This window comes from Microcaecilia unicolor, chromosome 4 (assembly GCF_901765095.1).
Source record: "Microcaecilia unicolor chromosome 4, aMicUni1.1, whole genome shotgun sequence".
Classification (NCBI taxonomy): Eukaryota; Metazoa; Chordata; class Amphibia; order Gymnophiona; family Siphonopidae; genus Microcaecilia; species Microcaecilia unicolor.
Genome location: NC_044034.1, coordinates 362,189,871 through 362,216,522, shown reverse-complemented (window position 1 = coordinate 362,216,522; position 26,652 = coordinate 362,189,871). Strand labels below are relative to the sequence as shown.

The 26,652-nt window shown below is 46.7% G+C and overlaps 1 protein-coding gene across 2 annotated transcripts in view; it reads right to left on the bottom strand.

Annotated features, from left to right (window-relative positions):
- The window catches only part of LOC115469558 (cyclic AMP receptor-like protein A), a 714,125-nt gene that overhangs the window by 639,913 nt on the left and 47,560 nt on the right, over window positions 1-26,652 (bottom strand). For both annotated transcript variants that reach the window (XM_030202334.1, XM_030202336.1), the window contains exon 2: window positions 71-123. In XM_030202334.1, coding sequence (XP_030058194.1) covers window positions 71-123 — 53 coding nt within the window. The remainder of the gene's footprint in view (window positions 1-70; window positions 124-26,652) is intronic.

Genomic DNA, 26,652 nt, shown 5'->3' with positions numbered 1-26,652 from the left:
TGGTGAGTTTTCTATATTGGAAGAATACATAACAGCAATTTATAAATATTATGAGAGAATAAAATCTTACCATCCAATCAAAGAGAAGGCAGCAGTTGCTCTCTTGATTATAATAATTGTTGCCTGCAAAAAGCAAAAGTTTTGATTATTTTATGTTAAATCTTTTTTTATTAATTTAAATACCACAAAACAAAACAGGAAACAGCCAGATTCCATTCAACCATAAATAAAAAGGGAGAAAACTTAAATTAACATTGAGTAAAAAAAAAATAATAATATCAATAATGGTAACAGTTCACTTCCTGTTTCTAATTACAGGGGGGGAGACCTTGTTCCTTATAGTCCCTTCCACCCTCGAAATCAAGTAAACCAAATCCACAAATCCCTATCCACACACAGAACTCCCTCCCCTTCATCTTTGGTTATTTTAAAATTATAAATAAATGCAAGGCAGGGGAGTGGCCTAGTGGTTAGGGTGGTGGACTTTGGTCCTGAGGAACTGAGTTCGATTCCCACTTCAGGCACAGACAGCTCCTTGTGACTCTGGGCAAATCACTTCATCCTCCATTGCCCCATGTAAGCTGCATTGAGCCTGCCATGCGTGGGAAAGCGCAGGGTACAAATGTAACAAAAATAAAATAGATACTATTGGAGATTCTACATGGAATGTTGGTACTATTGCAGATTCTACATGGAATGTTGCTATTCCACTAGCAACATTCCATGTAGAAGGCTGTGCAGGCTTCTGTTTCTGTGAGTCTGACATCCTGCACAGAAGCAGAAGCCTGTGCGGCCACATTGGTGATCTGCAAGGGACGACTTCTACATGGAATGTTTCTAGTGGAATAGCAACATTCCATGTAGAATCTCAAATAGTAGCAACAGTGGAGGAGTGGCCTAGTGGTTAGGGTGGTGGACTTTGGTCCTGGGGAACTGAGGAACTGAGTTGAATTCCCACTTCAGGCACAGGCAGCTCCTTATGAATCTGGGCAAGTCACTTAACCCTCCATTGCCCCATGTAAGCCGCATTGAGCCTGCCATGAGTGGGAAAGCGCAGGGTACAAATGTAACAAAAATAAAATAGATACTATTGGAGATTCTACATGGAATGTTGGTACTATTGCAGATTCTACATGGAATGTTGCTACTATTGGAGGTTCTACATGGAATGTTGCTATTCCACTAGCAACATTCCATGTAGAAGGCTGCGCAGGCTTCTGTTTCTGTGAGTCTGACGTCCTGCACATGCAGGACGTCAGACTCGCAGAAGCCTGCGCGGCCACATTGGTGATCTGCAAGGGCCGACTTCTACATGGAATGTTGCTAGTGGAATAGCAACATTCCATGTAGAATCTCAAATAGTAGCAACAGTGGAGGAGTGGCTTAGTGGTTAGGGTGGTGGACTTTGGTCCTGAGGAACTGAGTTCGATTCCCACTTCAGGCACAGGCAGCTCCTTGCGACTCTGGGCAAGTCACTTAACCCTCCATTGCCCCATGTAAGCCGCATTGAGCCTGCCATGAGTGGGAAAGCGCAGGGTACAAATGTAACAACAAAAAAAATCTTAACAATCACTTTGCCCCTGATTCCATTTACATTGCTTATGTGTCTGTAAAATGGGGTTGTCTGGAGCTGCAGCGCAAATGAAAAATTTAGGGTTTGGTTCAGGAGAATGTGTCATGCCACAGTCAACAGCAACCGCTAACTCCTTTGTTGGCAAACAAAAAGAAATCATCTGGGGGGAAAAAAAAACAGCTGAAGGGCATCAGTCTCCCTTCTGGTTTGATCAGACATCACCTGCTAACATCAGCAGCACCAACTAGACCGTACGAGATAGCAATTGCACATCTCTCGATTCTGTGGCCTGTTACTACTGCCTCTTTTGATCTTCGCCTTTAATTTCCTTTTTCTGAATACACATGTGTGCCTTTAATTATCTGAGGAAACAGGAGCGTAGGCAAAAATCAGCCAACCCAATGGATGACTGTGAAATTACTATGTATGTAGGCAACTGATGCCGAGAGTATTGCGCTCAATTCTTATTTATTTATTTTTGCTGTATTTGTATCCCACATTTCCCCACCCATTTGCAGGCTCAATGTGGCTTACAATATGTCGCAATATCAATTATCATTAACAGAGTAAGAAGCTCAGTATATTGTTACAATTAAGATGCGAAGAATAATAGGTAAATTAAGGTAAGTAAATAAGTAACACATAACATAATTGTGAGATGAGGGTAAGTAAATAATAGATAATATATGAGTGAGATCAGGATGAGATATAATGATCAATAATGATATTGTGATTGAGGTGATCAAATTAAAAGGGAATCAGTAATGGTTGATTCAGGTTTAGTTTATGAGTCAAGTCATTGTGAAGGGTTTTTATTGCAGGTCTTTTTCAACAAGTTCGTCTTCAGTAACTTCCGGAAGGTTGTCAAATCATGCGTTGTTTTTATGGTATTCGGTAATTCATTCCATATTTGCATGCAGAGGTAGGAGAAGCTAGATGCATGTATCGATTTATATTTGAGTCCTCTACAATTGGAGTAGTGGAGCTTTAAGAAAGTACATGATAAGCTTTTTGTATTTCTTGCTGGTAAGTCTATTAGGTCCGACATATATGATGGGGCCTCTCCATGAATGATCTTACGAACCAAGGTACAGACCTTGAATGCAATTCATTCTTTTAATGGGAGCCAATGTAATCTTTCTCTAAGGGCTCCGGCACTTTCATATTTCGCCTTTCCGAATATAAGTCTGGCTGCGGTGTTTTGGGCAGTTTGTAGTTTGATGGTTTGTGCTTTGCACCCTGCGTAGATAGAATTACAATAGTCCAAATGGCTCAGCACCAATGATTGCACCAGTTTGCAGAATACCTCCCTTGTCACCGTATCTCAAAAAAGATATAGCGGAATTAGAAAAGGTTCAAAGAAGAGCGACCAAAATGATAAAGGGGATGGAACTGCTCCCATGTGAGGAAAGGCTAAAGAGGTTAGGGCTCTTCAGCTTGGAAAAGAGATGGCTGAGGGGAGGGGGTATAATTGAGGTCTATAAAATCCTGAGTGGTGTAGAAGTGAATCAGTTTTTCACTCTTTCAAAAAGTACAAAGACCAGGGAACACTCAATGAAATTACATGGAAATACTTTTGAAACAAATAGGAGGAAATATTTCTTCACTCAAAAAACAGTTAAGCTCTAGAACTTGCTGCGTAACTGGGTTTAAAAAAGGCTTAGATAAGTTCCTGGAGGACAAGTCCATAATCTGTTATTGAGATGCACATGGGGGAAGTCACTGCTTGCCCCGGGGTTGGTACCATGGAATGTTGCTACTAACCTGGATTGGCCACTGTTGGAAACAGGATACTGGGCTAGATGGACCATTGGTCTGACCCAGTACGGCTATTCTTATGTTCTTATGTAGTTACTGATATAGCAGAGGGGGCAGACTCAAAAAAAATTGTCAGGAAGTATTTTTTCACGGAGAGGGTGGTGGATATGTGGAATGCCCTCCCAAACGGTAACGGAATTCAAAAATGCGTGGGATAAACATAAAGGAATCCTGTTCAGAAGGAATGGATCCTCAGAAGCTTAGCGGAGATTGGGTGGCAGAGCCGGTGGTGGGAGGCGGGGCTAGTGCTGGGCAGACTTCTACGGTCTGTGCCCTGAAAATGGTAGATACAAATCAAGGTCAGGTATACATATAAAGTAGCGCATATGAGTTTATCTTGTTGGGCAGACTGGATGGACCGTGCAGGTCTTTCTCTGCCGTCATCTACTATGTTACCTATGTTACTATGTAATGTTGTCATGTGGAACAAAATTTCCTTCTACTCCCAAATTCTTCTCAATCGTTCTTTCAACATTTTGAGGATTGCAGTGTAACATTTTGAGTGATACTCACATTGTCCTTTACAGTGGCGTTCCTAGCGTCGACGACACCTGGGGCGGATCGCCGATGCGCCCCCCCCCCCCCGGCGAAATGACACCCCTCCCCCGGGTGCACGCCGCTGGGGGGGGGTGCCGCGGCACGTGCCTGTCGGCTGCAATTTCGAATCGCTACGCTAAATTCTCTCGTTCGCTGCAGCTCCCTCTCTCTGCCCCGGAACAGGAAGTAACCGGGGCGAACGAGAGAATTTAGCATAGCGATTCGAAGTCACAGCCGACAGGCGCGCGCCGTGGCACTCCCCAGCGGTGTGCACCCGGGGCGAACCGCCCCCACCCCCTTGGTACGCCACTGGTCCTTTATGAGTTCATCAACCTTTTTCTTGTGTGAGACTCGTCCATTGCTGTCATGGGTTGTCCATTTTGTTTTTGATCACATAAATCAGCCTTTCCTGGTCCACAATATTTATACGTTATGGCCCAGCAATGCACAGTACTCACATCAAAACAGTCATCACCGTAAACAACCTGCAATTGGAGGGACTCCTTCAACAGTCAGAAATTCTTTCATGGCACGTTGCTGAAATCGGACCGAGTTCTCACTGCATGTTTCCATTTCACAAGCAATAGCAAAACAGCCTCTTCACACACACACTTCTCCTCATCAACTGAAGTGAAGGAAGGGATTTCATAGGACAAGTGAACATTTGCAGTGCATCAGAGCTACCCATCTGTTGATGAATTATGGAGGAGTGGTAAACATGGCCATAAGTCAAAGTTTAAAAAATCTCCTTCCCCAAGTCTATTTTTTCAGTTGTCCACATGCTCTGCACGTACCAGAGTGATGCCTGCATGGGGCTCTAATCAGAATCAGTACAGAAATATCCCAGACTACGTATCTTCATAACGGAGTACCTAGCAATAACAGAAGTAGAACACTAATATCTCTTTAGAAAGGAAATAAAATTCCTTACTGCGGTTATTTACCTGATGATTTATCTTAACCAGCTTTCGCAAATCTATGAAGACATATCTCTTCAACAAGGCCTACAAAAATAATCCTTGATGAAACAAATTACTCCGTATACCACCCAAACGCTTTAAAACACCTCTAACACGACCTTACCTAACACCTTCTAACTAATTCCTTTTCTACCTCCAGTTTATTACCGACTGTATCTAAGATTATGTAATGACTATACCATATTAAACACCCTATAAGCCACATTGAGCCTGCAAAAAGGCGGGATAATGTGGGGTACAAATGCAATAAATAAATAAATAAATAAAATCTACAAAACATGTATACAACTCTCAATGAGTGAAAGAAATGCGTTAAGGACCAACTTCTATATACAGTGCCAAAAAAAAAACATGAGCACTAAGCTCTATTCTTTAAACAGCGCTCCAAGTTGGCTGCCATTTATAGAATATCGCCTAGCTCCAGGATCCATGCCAAACTTTAGACACGAGGATTTACACTAACTGAAACCTGGTGTAAATATCCAGGTGAGGATCTGCCATATTCTGTAACACTGGGGACCTTTTACAAAACAGCGGTAGGGCTAATGCCTGGGTAGCGCATGCCAAATCATCACTACCGCTGGGGTAGCACGGGCGCCCGATAGTAATTCTGAAGTTGGCGTGTGCTGGTTCCCGCAGTAGAAAATAATTTTCTATTTTCTACCGCAGGAGATGTTCCTGGTGGTAATCAGCAGCGTGCTCACATTGGCGAGTGCTGCATGATTACCGCGTGAGACTGTACCGCCAGATCAATGGCTGGTGGTAAGGGCTCAAGCTGAAAAAAGGCACACACTATTTACTACCACTACTTATCACTTCTATAGCGCTACTAGACATACGCAGCGCTGAACACTGGACAAGAACAGACAGTCCCTGCTCAACAGAGCTTACAATCTAATTAGGACAAACAGGACAAATAAGGGATAAGGACAAAGAGTAGCAAGATTCCGGAATCCCAAAGAGTAGCAAGATTCTGTGTGGAATCCCAGAGTAGCAAGATTCCGGAATCCCAAAGAGTAGCAAGATTCTGACTACTATTACTGCTACTTATCATTTCTATAGCGCTACTAGACGTACGCAGCGCTGAACACTGGACAAGAACAGACAGTCCCTGCTCAACAGAGCTTACAATCTAATTAGGACAAACAGGACAAATAAGGGATAAGGACAAAGAGTAGCAAGATTCCGGAATCCCAAAGAGTAGCAAGATTCTGTGTGGAATCCCAGAGTAGCAAGATTTCGGAATCCCAAAGAGTAGCAAGATTCTGACTACTATTACTGCTACTTATCATTTCTATAGCGCTACTAGACGTACGCAGCGCTGAACACTGGACAAGAACAGACAGTCCCTGCTCAACAGAGCTTACAATCTAATTAGGACAAACAGGACAAATAAGGGATAAGGACAAAGAGTAGCAAGATTCCGGAATCCCAAAGAGTAGCAAGATTCTGTGTGGAATCCCAGAGTAGCAAGATTCCGGAATCCCAAAGAGTAGCATGATTCTGACTACTATTACTGCTACTTATCATTTCTATAGCGCTACTAGACGTACGCAGTGCTGAACACTGGACAAGAACAGACAGTCCCTGCTCAACAGAGCTTACAATCTAATTAGGACAAACAGGACAAATAAGGGATAAGGACAAAGAGTAGCAAGATTCCGGAATCCCAAAGAGTAGCAAGATTCTGACTACTATTACTGCTACTTATCACTTCTATAGCGCTACTAGACATACGCAGCGCTGAACACTGGACAAGAACAGACAGTCCCTGCTCTACAGAGCTTACAATCTAATTAGGACAAACAGGACAAATAAGGGATAAGGACAAAGAGTAGCAAGATTCCGGAATCCCAAAGAGTAGCAAGATTCTGACTACTATTACTGCTACTTATCATTTCTATAGCGCTACTAGACGTACGCAGTGCTGTACACTTGAACATGAAGAGACAGTCCCTGCTTGACAGAGCTTACAATTTAATTAGGACAAACAGGACAAATAAAGGATAAGGGAATTACTAAGGCAGGAAGGATAAAACATGGGTACTGAACATTTTAGTGCATGCCCTTTTTCCCAGCACATGGAAAAATACCCTTTTTCCCAGCCACTGTAAAACAAATAGCCCAGCGTGCACTAAAAACATGCACCCATACTACCTCAGACCACTTTTTACTGCTGCTTAGTAAAAGGACCCTACTGTGCGCAAATTCTTGGAATGCCCATGACCCACGCATGCCCCTCCCATGGCTATACCTCTTTTCAGATTTGCACACAAGAATTTAGACAAGTATGTTTGTAGAATAGGGCCTAGCAAGATGTGCATATAAATTCTAATTATTGTCAATCAACACCAATAAATGATTATCACCCAATTATTGGTGCTAATTGGTTCATTAAATTATGTGCACAAATTGGGCGCATGACCAAGTTTGCACGCATAGTTTTATGCACTATATACAGAATCTTGGAGTAAAAGTTTCACAAACACTACAAGATTACTCTTTTTAAAAAATTGTATATTTATTGAAAACTTCAAAATATTAACCCAATGACAATTTACTTAGAAAAAGGCAATACCAGCCATTATATAAAAGGAAAAACTTAAATTCTAATATGCTCTGAAAATGGCAAGGACAAATCAAGATCAGGTATACATATGAAGTAACACATCCCACATCTAGGAATCTTCAAGCTATTGACCCCCTTACTCTGTCCTCTTGTGTCTCTAACCTTTTCTCTTCCACCACTCTATCTAAGTCTGTCAATGAAGCCGTTTCTTCCTATGATACTATTCTCTCCTCTGCTCTGGACACTCTTGCCCCTTCCATGCCCTATCCTACTAGGTGTACCAAACCCCAGCCTTGGCTAACCTCAAAAATCCGCTACTTTTGTTCCTGTGCCCGCTCAGCTGAACGTTCTGGGCTTAAATCCTGCACCCTTGCTGACTTCATTCATTTCAAATTCATGCTTAAATCCTTCCAGTCTGCCCTTTCACAGGCCAAACAGGATTACTTCACCCAATTGACAAATTCCCTTGGCTCTAACCCTCAACGTCTCTTCGCCACACTGAACTCTCTTCTCAAAGTGCCTCCATCCCCAATTCCCCCTTCTCTTTCTCCTCAGACCCTAGCTGAGCACTTCCATGATAAAATCCGTAAGATTAACCTTGAATTTTCATCCAAACCATCCCCACCTCTCTCTCCCTTAGTCCACACCCCCTACTCTCCTTCCTCTCCTTCTTTTTCCTCTGAAGTTTCTACTGAGGAAACTGCCCTTCTTCTTTCCTCCTCTAAATGTACTACCTGTTCATCTGATCCCATCCCCACTTATCTACTTAACACTATCTCTCCTACCATCCCTGTCATCTGTCACATCCTTAATCTCTCACTCTCCACTGCAACTGTTCCTATGGCCTTCAACATGCTGTTGTCACTCCACTCCTTAAAAAACCCTCACTTGACCCTACCTGTCCCTCCAACTATTGCCCCATCTCCCTTCTTCCTTTCCTCTCCAAATTACTTGAACGCGTCGTTCACAGCCGTTGTCTTGACTTCCTTTCTTTTCAACCTATTCTTGACCCACTCCAATCTGGTTTCGGCCATCTTCACTCTACTGAAACTGCACTTACCAAAGTCTCTAAGGACCTGCTGCTGGCTAAATCCAGAGGTGTCTATTCTATCCTTATCCTTCTTGACCTATCTGCTGCTTTCGACACTGTTGACCACACCATACTCCTAGATACGCTATCCTCGATTGGATTCTAGGGCCCTGTTCTTTCCTGGTTCTCCTCCTACCTCTCACTTTGCACTTTCAGTGTTCACTCTGGCGGTTCTTCTTCAACTTCCATCCCGCTTTCAGTTGGTGTCCCCCAGGATTCTGTCCTTGGACCCCTCCTTTTCTCCATCTATACCTCTTCTCTTGGTACCCTGATTTCATCCCATGACTTTCAATACCATCTTTATGCAGATGACTCTCAGATCCACATCTCCACCCCTGAAATTTCAACCATAATCCAGGACAAAATTTCATCCTGCTTGTCTGACATTGCTGCTTGGATGTCTCAACACCATCTGAAGCTAAACATGACTAAAACTGAATTTCTTATTTTTCCCCCTAAACCCACCTCCCCTCTTCCCCCATTCTCTATCTCTGTTAATGGGTCTCACATCCTCCCTGTCTCCTTGGCTCGTAACCTTGGAGTCATCTTTGATTCCTCTCTCTTCTTCTCTGCGCATATTCAACAGATCGCCAAAACCTGTCGTTTCTTTATCTACAACATTAGCAAAATTCGCCCCTTCCTTTCTGAATACGCTACCAGAACCCTTATCCAAACCCTTGTCACCTCTCGCTTGGATTATTGCAATTTGCTTCTCACTGGTCTTCCACTCAGCCATCTCTCTCCTCTCCAGTCTGTCCAAAATTCTTCAGCACGACTTATTTTCTGCCAAAATCGTTATACCCACACTAGCCCACTTCTCAAGTCACTTCACTGGCTCCCTGTCTGCTTCCGCATACAGTTCAAACTTCTCTTACTGACCTTTAAATGCATCCATTCTGCAGCCCCCCATTACCTCTCCACTTCATCTCTCCCCACATTCCTCCCCGTGAACTCCGCTCACTGGACAAATCTCTCTTGTCGTCCCCCTTCTCCTCCACTGCTAACTCCAGACTTCGTTCCTTTTCCCTCGCGGCACCTTATGCCTGGAATAGACTTCCTGAAAACCCACCTTTTCACCACTGCTTTTGGCTCCTAGCCACTACTCAATTGCCCTCCCCTTGTTCCTTTCTCACCCAATACTTCCCTCGCCCTTAATTGTCTTGTCTGTCTGTATTTTTAGACTGTAAGCTCTACTGAGCAGGGACTGTCTCTCTGTGTCAGGTGTTCAGCGTTGCGTGCGTCTGGTAGAGCTATACAAATGCTAATAATAATAATCTTGTTGTGCAGACTGGATGGACCATGCAGGTCTTTATCTGCCATCATCTACTATGTTAGACTATGGAGCTCATTTTCAAAGCACTTAGACTTACAAAGTTCCACAGGTTAGTATGGAACTTTGTAAGTCTAAGGGCCTTGTTTACTAAGGTGCATTAGTGTTTTTAGCGCACCTACACTTAGCTTGCGTTAACCATGTAGGCGCCTATAGGGATATTGTAGGCATGTACATGGTTAACGCGCCTATAATGCTGCTTAGTAAACAGGGCCCTAAGTGCTTTGAAAATACACCTCCTATGTAATACATTTCACAACAATGCGGGACGGTAAAGAAGAAGAAAAATCAAAGGAAATTTAGGACTACATATCTAAATAATATGAATAATATATTATGCAATACAATGGACTAGCAGCCTAGTTCACTCCAGAAAATAAAACAAAAACTAAATTATTGCAAATCAGCTTTGGACTTCTCTAACTGGAAAACCAGAATCCATCCACTTGTTACTCAGAAAAGCAGAAAGTTGAGAAGGTTCAAAATATATATATTTTACTCATTTCCATTTAATAACACATTTGCATGGATATTTTTTTTAAAAAGAGCTCCCATCTAAAGTATAGCCGATTTAAGTAAAAGAAAATACATAGAAGCCATTCACGATCGGACAGTAAATGGCTAAATCCAGAGGTCAATATTCCATCCTCATTCTTCTTGATCTTTCCGCTGCTTTTGACACTGTCGATCACAGCATACTTCTCGATACCCTGTCCTCACTTGGATTCCAGGGCTCTGTCCTTTCCTGGTTCTCTTCCTACCTCTCCCTCCGCACCTTTAGCGTTCACTCTGGTGGATCCTCTTCTACTTCTATCCCTCTGCCTGCCGGCGTACCTCAGGGTTCTGTTCTTGGTCCCCTCCTCTTTTCTATCTACACTTCTTCCCTTGGTTCATTAATCTCATCCCATGGCTTTTCCTACCATCTCTATGCTGATGACTCCCAAATCTACCTTTCTACCCCTGATATCTCACCTTGCATCCAAACCAAAGTTTCAGCGTGCTTGTCTGACATTGCTGTCTGGATGTCTCAACGCCACCTGAAATTAAATATGACCAAAACCGAGCTTCTCATTTTCCCCCCCAAACCCACCTCCCTGCTCCCCCCGTTTTCTATTTCTGTTGATGGCTCTCTCATTCTCCCTGTCTCCTCAGCTCGAAACCTTGGGGTCATCTTTGACTCTTCTCTCTCCTTCTCTGCTCATATCCAGCAGATTGCCAAGACCTGTCGTTTCTTTCTTTACAACATCCGTAAAATCCGCCCCTTTCTTTCCGAGCACTCTACCAAAACCCTCATCCACACCCTTGTCACCTCTCGTTTAGACTACTGCAATCTGCTTCTTGCTGGCCTCCCACTTAGTCACCTCTCCCCTCTCCAGTCGGTTCAAAACTCTGCTGCCCGTCTCGTCTTCCACCAGGGTCGCTTTACTCATACTACCCCTCTCCTCAAGACCCTTCACTGGCTCCCTATCCGTTTTCGCATCCTGTTCAAACTTCTTCTACTAACCTATAAATGTACTCACTCTGCTGCTCCCCAGTATCTCTCCACACTCGTCCTTCCCTACACCCCTTCCCGTGCACTCCGCTCCATGGATAAATCCTTCTTATCTGTTCCCTTCTCTACTACTGCCAACTCCAGACTTCGCACCTTCTGTCTCGCTGCACCCTACGCCTGGAATAAACTTCCTGAGCCCCTACGTCTTGCCCCATCCTTGGCCACCTTTAAATCTAGACTGAAAGCCCACCTCTTTAACATTGCTTTTGACTCGTAACCACTCGCCTCCACCTACCCTCCTCTCTTCCTTCCTGTTCACATTAATTGATTTGCTTACTTTATTTTTTTTGTCTATTAGATTGTAAGCTCTTTGAGCAGGGACTGTCTTTCTTCTATGTTTGTGCAGCGCTGCGTATGCCTTGTAGCGCTATAGAAATGCTAAATAGTAGTAGTAGTAGTAGTAGTAGTAAAGCCAATGAGACAAATCAATGTAGCTTTAACTACCAGTTCTGTGTCCGAGGTCTTCAGTATTTCAGAAACATTAAGAACTTCAGCCCCAGAATCAAGGGCTAAGCACAGACAAGATTACATTGGTTCCTTTTTAACCATAGGTAGATAATATATGAGTCAATGGTGGTATAGTTTCCTGTGGAACCAAAAAGGACATATCCCTTGCAGAGATCAATGATAACTTAGGAAAATGTATCAATCGGAGATTCGAAAACCTAACCATATTTTCCAAAGATTCAATTTTCCTCTTTAATAAAGAATTCTCCTTCACCAAAGTTGCAGTTACTATCTGTGAGTTTTTAAGTTGTTCGACTTGATTTTCAAGAGCCTTTATAAACCATGTTACTTCTTTCCAAACAGTCAATATTAGTAGCATTAAGATATATACTAGCATTCATAAGTGCAAACTGTCCACATAAAGCTTTATCCAGGTCTGAGACAGCGGTCCAAATAGATTCCAAGATAAAATTAGGGGTCTCTGAATCTGTACGGGAAATACTGCCACTGATACACTGCCAGCCACAGAAATAGATTCAGGTCTTGGTTCCATTGTATCTCCGCTTTCACTCATTGCTCTCACCAAGATTTAATGACCCAGAGGTGAAACAAACACATCTACATTCGTTCCGGGCCCCTTTCCCCACTTGGCCAAGGAATCCAGCAACATGCAGTGGTCATCTACAGAAGAGCTCCAGTAACTCATTACACCCAACTGCAGTGGGGAATTCACAAATTGGGGGTCAGTGACATGTCAAGATCCGAAGCCCAATGCCGACCCACCTGGTGTCGGCATTACCTCAGCCAGCAGCCCCCAAAGTCTGGAGAAAGCAGTCCTCCTTGAGTCACAAAAAATAGTAGAAGATTGAGTAGAGGGTTCAGAGGGAAAAACCCCTCATTTTTCCCTTCTTTATCATAATGAAAACTCAAACTGGACCCAACTACCCTGCCGCCATCACCTTGGCTCCATCCCAATCTACAAGAAGGTGTTGAGAGAGGAGGAAAACTTCACTGGTGTATCTTACCTGATGGAAATTAATTTCAAACTTGGGAAAAGGTAAACTTGGGGTTGAATAGGTAAATTTCATTGCCCTTTTTTTTTTTTTTTTTTTTTTTAAATGCTCTACTTATTTAGCACAGTCAGTTTAGACAACAGTGTAGCCCTTTTAAGTCTTTGTTAGAGTTTTATATAAATAGTGTTTTAGAGTCTAGTTTAGTATTTTAGGTTGCATTTTAGAACTTGGCATAACATTAGTTTAGAGTACAGACACCAGCTGAGGAGAGCCACTGTTTAGTGCCGCAAGGTTCAGTTCTTGGGCCGGTTCTTTTTAACATTTTTGTAAGCGAAATCGCTGAAGGGCCATCTGATAAGGTTTACCTCTTTGTGGATGATACCAACATTTGCAATAGGGTAGACACCCCTGATGGTGTGGATAACATGAGGAAGGACTTAGCGAAGCTAGAGGAATGATCTGGAATTTGGTAGCTAAGATTTAATGCTAAAAACTGCAGGGTCATGCATTTGGGTTGCAAAAACCCAAGGGAATAGTACAGGTTAGAGGGTGATGAACTTTTGTGCACAAAAGAGGAGCGGGACTTGGGTGGCCAAACAAGTAGAAAAGGTGACAGCGAAAGCTAGAAGGATGCTTGGGTGCATAGGGAGAGCAATGGCTAGTAGGAAAAAGGAGGTGATGATGTCTCTATATAAGTCTTTGGTGAGACCTCATTTAGAATATTGTGTACAATTCTGGAGACTGTACCTTCAAAAAGATATAATCAGGATGTAGTCGGTCCAGAGGGTGGTTACTAAGATTGTCAGTGGTCTTCGTCATAAAGCGTATAAGGGTAGACGTAAAGATCTCAATATTTATACTTTGGAAGAAAGGCAGGAGAGGAGAGATAAGATAGAGACATTTAAATACCTATGCGGCATAAATGCACAGGAGGCGAGTCTCTTTCCGTTGAAAGGAAGCTCTGGAACAAGACGGCATAGGATAAAGTTGAAAGGGGATAGACTCAGAATAACCTGAGGAAATATTTCTTTATGGAAATGGTGGTGAATTTGTAGAACGGCCTCTTGGTGAATGGTGGAGACGAAAACAGTATCTGAATTCAAGAGGGCTTGGGACAAGTCCATAGGATCTCTAAAGGAGTGACAGGGAGATTAGATGGCATGGATGAACAGACTGGATAGGCCATATGGTCTTTATCTGCCTACATTTTTCTATGGGGTCCTTTTACAAAGGCACGCTGAAAAATGGCCTGCAGTAGTGTAGGGCGCACGCAGAATCATTTTTCAGCGCACCTGCAAAAAATGCCTTTTTTAAATTTTGGCCGAAAATGGACGTGTGGCAAAATTAAAATTGCCGCGTGTCCATTTTGGGTCTAAGACCTTACCGCCAGCCATTGACCTAGCGTTAAAGACTCGCACGGTAACCGGTAATAGTCTATGTGTGTAAAATGTCAATTACCGCCCACACACCAGAAAATAAAAATATTTTCTGGCGCACGTAGCAGACGTGCGTCAAAAATAAAATTACCACAATAGTCACGTAGCAGCCGGGCGGTAACTCAAAATGACGCACGTTGAGCATGCATAGGCGCCTACACGGCTTAGTAAAAGGGCCCCGATGCTTCTTGTGCCGAAAAATACAGAAAAGAAATATGTTATAGCACTAACTAATATACAAGAAAAATCTCCGTTCTTCCTTAGGCCACCATTATCGAGGGGAGTAGACACAGAAATAAAAAGACAAAAAAAAAGAAATACGCCTTAAATCTGACATAACAGTTCCAAAAAGGCTTAGCACTGAAAAAATACCCTTTCCCCAATTTAATGACCCCTACTTAACTAACTGTATATTTGTCCTTTAGATTGTAAGCTCATTGAGCAGGGACTGTCTTTCTATGTTAAATTGTACAGCGCTGCGTAACCCTAGTAGCGCTTTAGAAATGTTAAGTAGTAGTAGTAGTATTTAGGTCTAAACAGAAGACGCTCAAATACTTTTTTTCAAATTTAGAAAGGCCATTTACTGCTCTGGGGAGGAAAAAAAAAAACATACTTTGTCCCTCCAAATTTAAACGACACATTTTCATGGATATGCTACTAAAAAAAAAACATTGCTCTCAATGTTTTGTCTGTTCGGAGAAAAACATCCAAATGTCACTTCATGCCGTTTCTGAGAAGTTTTTCTCTTTTGAAAATGAGCCCCTAAATCATCTACCAGGTTTAATAAACTGGCCAGTAAAGGAAAACAAACATTTGTTAAGAATGACTACAACCCCTCAGCACCCACTCAGTGTTTCTTGTAAGAACAATCACAATACAAGATTCAAAGGTACAGTGGTTAATGGTTCCCTGTACTCTGCTGTTTACTACCAGAAACTATTTCCTGCCTTTTCCGGCCAGTCAGGCAGAGATAACTTCATGGCTTCATTCAAATAATGATTCACCACTTAATTACAATTTAAAGACAGCAGGAAACAAGACCAGACCCTACTGCCCCTTATTCTATAACATAGGGGTCCTTTTGCGCTTGCGGCATTGGCTGCTTTTCCCACATCCCGGGGCCCTTTTTAACGCAGTACATAAGTAATGCCACACTGGGAAAAGACCAAGGGTCCATCGAGCCCAGCATCCTGTCCACGACAGCGGCCAATCCAGTAGGTAAAAAGCCCCCAGACACACATGGCCATGAGGTAACAGAACTCTTACCAGATGACCATGGGTGGGGAGCCCTTACCGCCACCCACTGAGGTGACGATAAAAGCTCATGTGGTAACCCAGCAGTAACCAAGCAGCGTGCGGTGATGCCCGATTACCGCCGCGTTAACGCCGCGCAAGCCATTTCTGGGGGTTTTCTTTTTCCAACGGAAAATGTGTGCACTCGGGGCAGGACTACCGCTGGCGGCCACAATGGGCAGGAAGTAGTTCCAGAACAGCGAGCGGTGAGCCCGACTTGGGCTTACTGCCGCTCTGTAAAAGTGCCTAAATGCATGCGCCAATTGCCCGAGTAATCTTATAAAATACTAGCACTTATGCGGGTTAATGTACACTTAATCCCCAGGATTCTATATATGGCAGTCAAACTTGCATGCGCAAATTTGGGTGTGTGCCCAACTGGCACACGCAATTTGAGTAATCAGCCAATTAGCACCAATAAATGGGTGTTATCAATTATTGGCGTTAATTGGCAGCAATTTGGATTGACACGCACAACTTGCTAAGTACTGTTCTATGAAGATGCGCGTGTAAATTATTATTAAGCCACCCTTTTCACAAAATACACTCTCTCCAGTTAAGGTTTAACGTTCAAATAACTTTACTAACAGTTGGCAACAGTCAAACAAGACCAACAGCAGCCAATGAAACAACTTCCACTCTTCTAAACTGAAACTTCCCGATGTTCTGAGAAATCCTCGTTATATAACTACTAGTAAAAAAGCTCCGTTTCTGATACAAATGAAACGGGGGCTAGCAAGGTTTTCTTCTGTGTGCATGTGGGAGTGTGTGTCCCTGCCCTCTCTCCCTTCCCCCCTCTGAGTCCTTCACTGTTACAGAGAGAGCGATTTGATTTCGTGCTTTGCTGTGTTTTCCTTCACTGTTTGTGTTACAGAGAGAGCGAGGGCGGGGCAGACACTCATGGGGAAACCGGATATCTCTGTCCCTGCCCTCTCTCCCCTCCCCCCTCTGAGTCCTTCACTGTTACAGAGAGAGCGATTTGATTTCGTGCTTTGCTGTGTTTTCCTTCACTGTTTGTGTTACAGAGAGAGCGAGGGCGGGGCAGACACTCATGGGGAAACCGGATATCTCTGTCCCTGCCCTCTCTCCCCTCCCCCCTCTGAGTCCTTCACTGTTACAGAGAGAGCGATTTGATTTCCTGCTTTGCTGTGTTTTCCTTCACTGTTTGTGTTACAGAGAGAGCGAGGGCGGGGCAGACACTCATGGGGAAACCGGATCTCTCTCCCCTTCACACTTCCGGCTGGAGGCTTCATTTAGAACGTTGGTGGTGCCTTTTATATTGAGAGATTTATAAGTTCAACTAGTCCATTACTTCCCTTCTTACTCATCCCATCCGGCAGAGCAATCAGAGATTGTAACTTGTGTGCTCTCTTGTCAAGCAAGCACCTCATCAGGCTTCTTCCTGGCTGCCAGACCACTTCAGGAACAGACCTCCCTGTCCGTCCATACTGAAACTCTCCCGCCTCTGAATCCGGACAGGACCTCCCCTGTTCTGCTCCCCGGAAGGATCCCTTCTCTATTCCTCTCCCAAAGCTCTCAGCCCCCACTCGAGTGGCACACACTCTTCTCCCGCATCAACCCCCGGTTGCAATGACCAATAGGATAACCCCCTCTCCACATGGGTCTTGGCGGGGGTGAGGGCAACCAAAGACCATGTGCTCAAAGTGGTACCCCTTTTTATACTCCTCCCCACAGTGACATCCACCTGTCAATCTTATCATTCCTATACTCCCCCACATTAGCAGTATCTCTTATCAAACACTCCCCTCTGGCGAGATTAACCACCCCTAACAGCCCATAACCACTTCCCCAGTCCTCCTGGTAAGAATCTCCAAGTCTTTGTTGTAATTCCCTTTCAGTATCTCTAGGGGATTACATGTACAAAAATATATAATACTAGTAAAAAAAGGCCCGTTTCTGGAGCCAATGAAACGGGCGCTAGCAAGGCTTTCCTGTGCCCCCCCCCCCCCCCACTGAACGCACCTTGGTTGTTAGTGAGGGCATTGCGCCGCCATGGCCGCCGTCGATGTGTGACTGTGGCCCCCCCCCCACCCAACGCACCTTCGTCGTCAGTGGGTGGCCCATTGCGGCGCCCTGGCCGTCGTCGATGTGAGTGAATTGCTCCGCCTCCTCCCTCAACGTCATAACGTTTGACACGAGGGCGGGGCCCCGAGACTGTGATTTTGTTGGCTTCAGAGCTTCGAACTTACGAACCTTGGCTTCAGTGACGTCATCAGACAATAGAACGTTGAGGGTGAGTTTTATATATATATAGATTATCACACTTGCATTATTCAGAGAAGACTAGGCAAATCAGTCTAACTATTTAAGCCCTTCGGTATCTGTGTCTCTAATTCATAAATACAACACTGTTCTTCTTGTAATAATACACGGTTTATGTCCCCTCCTCTCCAAGACACATTTATTATTTTAAATACAAAAAAAAAAAAACGTAAATCAGCAAACTTGTGGTTATTGGAAAGGCAGTGCTCAACCAAAGGTGCTGGAACATTCATAGTATTACGTATGTTATGCTGTTAGCCGCTTAGGTTTAAGAGGGTTATAAGTGTTACAAATAAATTTTATTTTATTTGTTACATTTGTATCCCACATTTTCCCACACATTTGCAGGCTCAATGTGGCTGACATAATACCATGAAGGCATTCGCCAAGTCCGGTATGGGAATAGTACAAAATGTTATAGTGGGATAGGGAGGATAAGATTCAATCAAGTTGGGTTTGAGGTAAAAGGGTTTGTCAATGTTCAATACGATCTTTGATAGTGAAGTGTTGCAGGGTTGAGTCACCTAAGTTGGGTCATTCGGATATGCCTTTCCGAATAGGTGAGTCTTTAATACTTTTCTGAATTTTAGGTGATCATAAGTTGTTTTCACCACTTGTGGCAGTGCGTTCCACAGGCGTGTGCTTATGTAACAGAAGTTGGACGCATGGGTTGTCTTGTATTTTAATCCTTTCTCTCTCTTCAGATTACTTATATGTTCTAACATTCTTGTTTTGATCTTTTTATAGATTTTCCAATATATAATAAATTACATGGACATACATTTTATATACTACATTAGCCTTCAGCTTCTATATACGACAACTAAATTTGTGCGCGCAAATTAGTGCGTATTGCCAGTTTGTGTGTGCAAATTAATTGGATTAATGAGCAAATCAGCGCCAATAAATGGCTGCTAACAACCAATTATTGGCATTATTTGGTCTTAATTGGGATTTGCACGCACATCGTATTCTATGCGTGCGAAAATCTTACAGCACGTGTAAATTCAAGAGGGCATGGCCTGGGGGCGTTCCGGAAATTTACGTGCATTGTTACATTACAGACCCGATCGGTGCCTAACTTAGGTAAAGCGAATGCTACATACCTGTAGAAGGTATTCTCCGAGGACAGCAGGCTGATTGTTCTCACTGATGGGTTGACGTCCTCGGCAGCCCCCTCCATCGGAAAGTTTACTAGCAAAGGCCTTTGCTAGTCCTCGCGCGCCCATGCGCACCGCGCATGCGCGGCCGTCTTCCCGCCCGAAACCGGCTCGAGCCGGCCAGTCCAGTATGTAGCAAGACAATACACTTCAAGGGAAGACTCAACTCCAAAGGGGAGGCGGGCGGGTTTGTGAGAACAATCAGCCTGCTGTCCTCGGAGAATACCTTCTACAGGTATGTAGCATTCGCTTTCTCCGAGGACAAGCAGGCTGCTTGTTCTCACTGATGGGGTATCCCTAGCCCCCAGGCTCACTCAAAACAACAACCATGGTCAATTGGGCCTCGCAACGGCGAGGACATAACTGAGATTGACCTAAAAAATTTACCAACTAACTGAGAGTGCAGCCTGGAACAGAACAAACAGGGCCCTCGGGGGGTGGAGTTGGATCCTAAAGCCCAAACAGGTTCTGAAGAACTGACTGCCCGAACCGACTGTCGCGTCGGGTATCCTGCTGCAGGCAGTAATGAGATGTGAATGTGTGGACAGATGACCACGTCGCAGCTTTGCAAATTTCTTCAATAGAGGCTGACTTCAAGTGGGCTACCGACGCTGCCATGGCTCTAACATTATGAGCCGTGACATGACCCTCAAGAGCCAGCCCAGCCTGGGCGTAAGTGAAGGAAATGCAATCTGCTAGCCAATTGGATATGGTGCGTTTCCCCACAGCCACTCCCCTCCTATTGGGATCAAAAGAAACAAACAATTGGGCGGACTGTCTGTTGGGCTGTGTCCGCTCCAGATAGAAGGCCAATGCTCTTTTGCAGTCCAATGTGTGCAGCTGACGTTCAGCAGGGCAGGAATGAGGACGGGGAAAGAATGTTGGCAAGACAATTGACTGGTTCAGATGGAACTCCGACACAACCTTTGGCAAGAACTTAGGGTGAGTGCGGAGGACTACTCTGTTATGATGAAATTTGGTGTAAGGGGCCTGAGCTACCAGGGCCTGAAGCTCACTGACTCTACGAGCTGAAGTAACTGCCACCAAGAAAATGACCTTCCAGGTCAAGTACTTCAGATGGCAGGAATTCAGTGGCTCAAAAGGAGGTTTCATCAGCTGGGTGAGAACGACATTGAGATCCCATGACACTGTAGGAGGCTTGACAGGGGGCTTTGACAAAAGCAAACCTCTCATGAAGCGAACAACTAAAGGCTGTCCCGAGATCGGCTTACCTTCCACACGGTAATGGTATGCACTGATTGCACTAAGGTGAACCCTTACAGAGTTGGTCTTGAGACCAGACTCAGACAAGTGCAGAAGGTATTCAAGCAGGGTCTGTGTAGGACAAGAGCGAGGATCTAGGGCCTTGCTGTCACACCAGACGGCAAACCTCCTCCAATGGAAGAAGTAACTTCTCTTAGTGGAGTCTTTCCTGGAAGCAAGCAAGATGCGGGAGACACCCTCTGACAGACCCAAAAAGGCAAAGTCTACGCCCTCAACATCCAGGCCGTGAGAGCCAGAGACTGGAGGTTGGGATGCAGAAGCGCCCCCTCGTCCTGTGTGATGAGGGTCGGAAAACACTCCAATCTCCACGGTTCTTCGGAGGATAACTCCAGAAGAAGGGGGAACCAGATCTGACGCGGCCAAAAAGGAGCAATCAGAATCATGGTGCCTCGGTCTTGCTTGAGTTTCAACAAAGTCTTCCCCACCAGAGGGATGGGAGGATAAGCATACAGCAGGCCCTCCCCCCAATCCAGGAGGAAGGCGTCCGATGCTAGTCTGCCGGGGGCCTGAAGCCTGGAACAGAACTGAGGGACTTTGTGGTTCACTCGAGATGCAAAGAGATCCACCAAGGGGGTGCCCCACGCTTGGAAGATCTGGCGCACCACTCTGGAGTTGAGCGACCACTCGTGAGGTTGCATAATCCGGCTCAGTCTGTCGGCCAGACTGTTGTTTACGCCTGCCAGATATGTGGCTTGGAGCACCATGCCGAGACGGCGGGCCCAGAGCCACATGCTGACAGCTTCCTGACACAGGGGGCGAGATCCGGTGCCCCCCTGCTTGTTGACATAGTACATGGCAACCTGGTTGTCTGTCTGAATTTAGATAATTTGGTGGGACAGCCGATCTCTGAAAGCCTTCAGAGCGTTCCAGATCGCTCGCAACTCCAGAAGATTGATCTGTAGATCGCGTTCTTGGAGGGACCAACTTCCTTGGGTGTGAAGCCCATCGACATGAGCTCCCCATCCCAGGAGAGACGCATCCGTGGTCAGCACTTTTTGTGGCTGAGGAATTTGGAAGGGACGTCCCAGAGTCAAATTGGAGCAAATCGTCCACCAATACAGGGATTTGAGAAAACTCGTGGACAAGTGGATCACGTCCTCTAGACCCCCAGCGGCCCGATACCACTGGGAGGCTAGGGTCCATTGAGCAGATCTCATGTGGAGGCGGGCCATGGGAGTCACATGAACTGTGGAGGCCATGTGGCCCAGCAATCTCAACATCTGCCGAGCTGTGATCTGCTGGGACGCACGCACCCGCGAGACGAGGGACAACAAGTTGTTGGCTCTCGCCTCTGGAAGATAGGCGCGAGCTGTCCGAGAATCCAGCAGGGCTCCTATGAATTCGAGTTTCTGCATTGGGAGAAGATGGGACTTTGGGTAATTTATCACAAACCCCAGTAGCTCCAGGAGGCGAATAGTCATCTGCATGGACTGCAGGGCTCCTGCCTCGGATGTGTTCTTCACCAGCCAATCGTCGAGATATGGGAACACGTGCACCCCCAGCCTGCGAAGTGCCGCTGCTACCACAGCTAGGCACTTTGTGAACACCCTGGGTGCGGAGGCGAGCCCAAAGGGTAGCACACAGTACTGGAAGTGGCGTGTGCCCAACTGAAATCGCAGATACTGTCTGTGAGCTGGCAGTATCGGGATGTGTGTGTAGGCATCCTTCAAGTCCAGAGAGCATAGCCAATCGTTTTGCTGAATCATGGGGAGAAGGGTGCCCAGGGAAAGCATCCTGAACTTTTCTTTTACGAGATATTTGTTCAGGGCCCTTAGGTCTAGGATGGGACGCATCCCCCCTGTTTTCTTTTCCACAAGGAAGTACCTGGAATAGAATCCCAGCCCTTCTTGCCCGGATGGCACGGGCTCGACCGCATTGGCGCTGAGAAGGGCGGAGAGTTCCTCTGCAAGTACCTGCTTGTGCTGGAAGCTGTAAGACTGAGCTCCCGGTGGACAATTTGGAGGTTTTGAGGCCAAATTGAGGGTGTATCCCTGCCGGACTATTTGGAGAACCCACTGATCGGAGGTTATGAGAGGCCACCTTTGGTGAAAAGCTTTCAACCTCCCCCCGACCGGCAGGTCGCCTGGCACTGACACTTGGATGTCGGCTATGCTCTGCTGGAGCCAGTCAAAAGCTCGCCCCTTGCTTTTGCTGGGGAGCCGCGGGGCCTTGCTGAGGCGCACGCTGCTGACGAGAGCGAGCGCGCTGGGGCTTAGCCTGGGCCGCAGGCTGTCGGGAAGGAGGATTGTACCTACGCTTACCAGAAGCATAGGGACCAGTCTTCCTTCCCCCGAAAAATCGTCTACCTGTAGAGGTAGAGGCTGAAGGCTGCCGGCGGGAGAACTTGTCGAATGCGGTGTCCCGCTGGTGGAGAGACTCTACCACCTGCTCGACTTTTTCTCCAAAAATGTTGTCCGCACGGCAAGGCGAGTCCGCAATCTGCTGCTGGAGTCTATTCTCCAGGTCGGCGGCACGCAGCCATGAGAGCCTGCGCATCACCACACCTTGAGCAGCGGCCCTGGACGCAACATCAAAAGTGTCATAAACTCCTCTGGCCAGGAATTTTCTGCATGCCTTCAGCTGCCTGACCACCTCCTGAAAAGGCTTGGCTTGCTCAGGGGGAAGAGCATCAACCAAGCCCGCCAACTGCCGCACATTGTTCCGCATGTGTATGCTCGTGTAGAGCTGGTAAGACCGGATCTTGGCCACGAGCTTAGAAGAATGGTAGGCCTTCCTCCCAAAGGAGTCTAAGGTTCTAGGGTCTTTGCCCGGGGGCGCCGAAGCATGCTCCCTAGAACTCTTAGCCCTCTTTAGGGCCAGATCCACAACTCCAGAGTCATGAGGCAACTGAGTGCGCATCAGCTCTGGGTCCCCATGGATCCGGTACTGGGACTCAATCTTCTTGGGAATGTGGGGATTACTTAGTGGCTTGGTCCAGTTCGCAAGCAATGTCTTTTTTAGGACATGGTGCAAGGGAACAGTGGACGCTTCCTTAGGTGGAGAAGGATAGTCCAGGAGCTCAAACATTTCAGCCCTGGGCTCGTCCTCCACAACCACCGGGAAGGGGATGGCCGTAGACATCTCCCGGACAAAGGAAGCAAAAGACAGACTCTCGGGAGGAGAAAGCTGTCTCTCAGGAGAGGGAGTGGGATCAGAAGGAAGACCCTCAGACTCCTCGTCAGAGAAATATCTGGGGTCCTCCTCTTCCTCCCACGAGGCCTCACCCTCGGTGTCAGACACAAGTTCACGAACCTGCGTCTGCAACCTCGCCCTATTCGACTCGGTGGAACCCCGTCCACGGTGGGGGCGTCGAGAGGTAGACTCCCTCGCCCGCATCGGCGAAGCTCCCTCCGCCAACGTAGTCGGGGAGCCTTCCTGGGAGGTGGCCGCTGTCGGCACCGCACGCGGTACCGACGTCGGGGACCTCAACCCGGGCGATGGGCCAGCCGGCGCCACGCTCGACGGTACCGGAGGCGCAAGCACCGCCGGTACCGGAGGGGTAGGGCGCAACAGCTCTCCCAGAATCTCTGGGAGAACGGCCCGGAGGCTCTCGTTTAGAGCGGCTGCAGAGAAAGGCTGAGAGGTCGATGCAGGCGTCGACGTCAGAACCTGTTCCGGACGAGGAGGCTGTTCCAGGCTGTCCAGAGTGGAGCGCATCGACACCTCCTTAACAGAGGGTGAGCGGTCCTCTCGGTGCCGATGCCTGCTGGGTGCCGAATCCCTCGGCGACCCAGAGCTCTCGGTACCGACATGGGGAGGAGACCGGTGTCGATGCTTCTTCGACTTCTTCCGAAGCATGTCACCGGAGCTCCCCGGCACCAACGAGGAGGACGTAGAATCCATCCGTCGCTTCCTCGGGGCCGAGACCGAAGAAGGTCGATCCCGGGGGGGCTGTACCGCAGGAGCCCTCAGGGTAGGAGGAGACCCACCCGAAGGCTCACCGCCACCAGCAGGGGAATGGACAGCCCTCACCTGCACTCCTGACGATGCACCTCCGTCCGACGACATCAGCAGACGAAGTCTCGGTACCACCGACGTCGATGCAGTCGCCCGATGCCTCGGCGCCGATGCAGAGGTTCGATGCCTCGATGCAGTCGATGAAGCGGCAGCCAAGGAAGATGGTCCGGACGCTGACGACGTCGATGCACTCGATGCCTCCGGTGCCGATGCCGACGAAGAGCCCGAGAACAAAACGTTCCACTGGGCTAATCTCGCTACCTGAGTCTGCCTTTGTAACAGGGAACACAGACTGCAGTTCTGAGGGCGGTGCTGGGCCCCTAGACACTGAAGACACGCAGAGTGCCTATCAGTGAGCGAGATTACCCGGGCGCACTGGGTGCACTTCTTGAAGCCGCTGGAAGGCTTCGATGTCATGGGCGGAAAAATCACGCCGGCGAAATCAAAAGCCGAAATGGCGAAAATTGAAGCACCAAAATTTAGAGGGAGAAAAATCTCGACCGAGGCCAAAAGAGGCCTACCCCGACAACGAAAGAAAACTTACGGGGCAAAAACTGAGAAATACGGGAAGGGCAGAAAACCCAAAAGGGTCTTCCGGAACACTACCGGAGCGCTTCCCGAACTTTTTCAAGGAAAAACAGCAAAAAAACACGTCGAAAAGGACGCGCGAGGTCGACTCTCTGGGGCACGAACGGCGTAACACGACCGTACCGAGCGCGGACGAAAGAAGACTGGCCGGCTCGAGCCGGTTTCGGGCGGGAAGACGGCCGCGCATGCGCGGTGCGCATGGGCGCGCGAGGACTAGCAAAGGCCTTTGCTAGTAAACTTTCCGATGGAGGGGGCTGCCGAGGACGTCAACCCATCAGTGAGAACAAGCAGCCTGCTTGTCCTCGGAGAACAGCATTTACACTTGTCTTCAGCTGCAGCAAAAGGGGGTCGGCGCTGCTGTCGGCGTGTGTTTTACACATGCGCCGAGGCCCCCTTTTACCGCAGCTGGTAAAAGGGAAGTCTTGCAGGAAATGGCCATGTGGCAAGTAAAGCACTTGCTGAGCAGCCATTTCGGGGGGGGAGGAGGGGTGCCCTTACCGCCACCTCATAGCACTACCCGATTACTGCCAGGTACACTCCAGCGCTACAAAAGTAAATAAATTTTTGTAGCGCTGGAAGTGACGGCGCTCTAGAGGTGGGAAGTACCGCCGGCTGCTGCGGTAGTCCGGCGGTACTTCTTGTATAGTGAGCGGTAAGCCCGCTTTTGAGCTTACCGACACTTAGTAAAAGGAGCCCTAAGTCAGGTGCCGTTTATGCGCTTAGCTGCTATTCTACAAAGGTTGCAAACCCTTAAATTTGAAAAATGTTGAATAGTAACATTTTTACCAGTGAGTGGGTGTTTAAATGTTTGTATGCACAAATGCAATGAGGCAAACAGTGCATTTGCCACACATGCAATATCCTTTAAGAAGAGAATTATACGGGCAAAGTAATACTGAAGGTGCAATAATGTCCTTAGGGCGTCTTTTACTAAGGCGCGCTCACGTTTTTAACGCGCGCTAAAATTGTGGGCACGCTAAACATTAGAGACGCCCATAGGAATACACTGGCATCTCTAACGTTTAGCGCACCCACAATTTTAGAAAGCGCCAAAAATGTGAGCGCGGCTTAGTAAAAGACCCTCTAAATGTTTTTATCCCACGAATACGCTACAGTCAGTTTTTTTTTTATTTCTAAAGCACTCATGGCCCTCTAAAATATGCCAATGCTTGACCACTACCATAGCCCTAAGGGGTGAAGGGGGGCACCTAGATGTGGGTACAGTGGGTTTGTGGTGGGTTTTGGAGGGCTCACATTTACCACCACAAGTGTAACAGGTAAGAGGGGGATGGGCCTGGGTCCACCTGCCTGAAGTCCACTGCACCCACTAAAACTGCTCCAGGGACCTGCATACTGCTGTGATGGACCTGAATATGACATTTGAGGCTGGCACAAAATATTTTGAAAGATTTTTTTTTAGGGTGGGAGGGGGTTAGTGACCACTAGGGGAGTAACGGGAGGTCATCCCCGATTCTCTCCGGTGGTCATCTGGTCATTTCGGGCACCTTTTTCTGCCTTGGTCATAAGAAAAACATGACCAGATAAAGTCGTCCCAAGTGTTCGTCTGGGACGTCCTTGTTTCTTTCGATTATGGGTCGAGGACGTCCAAGTGTTAGACACACCCAAGTCCCACCTTCGCTACGTCTCTGATACGCCCCCTTGAACTTTGGCCGTCCCTGCGACGGAAAGCAGTTGGGGATGTCCAAAATTGGCTTTCGATTATACCAATTTGGACGACCCTG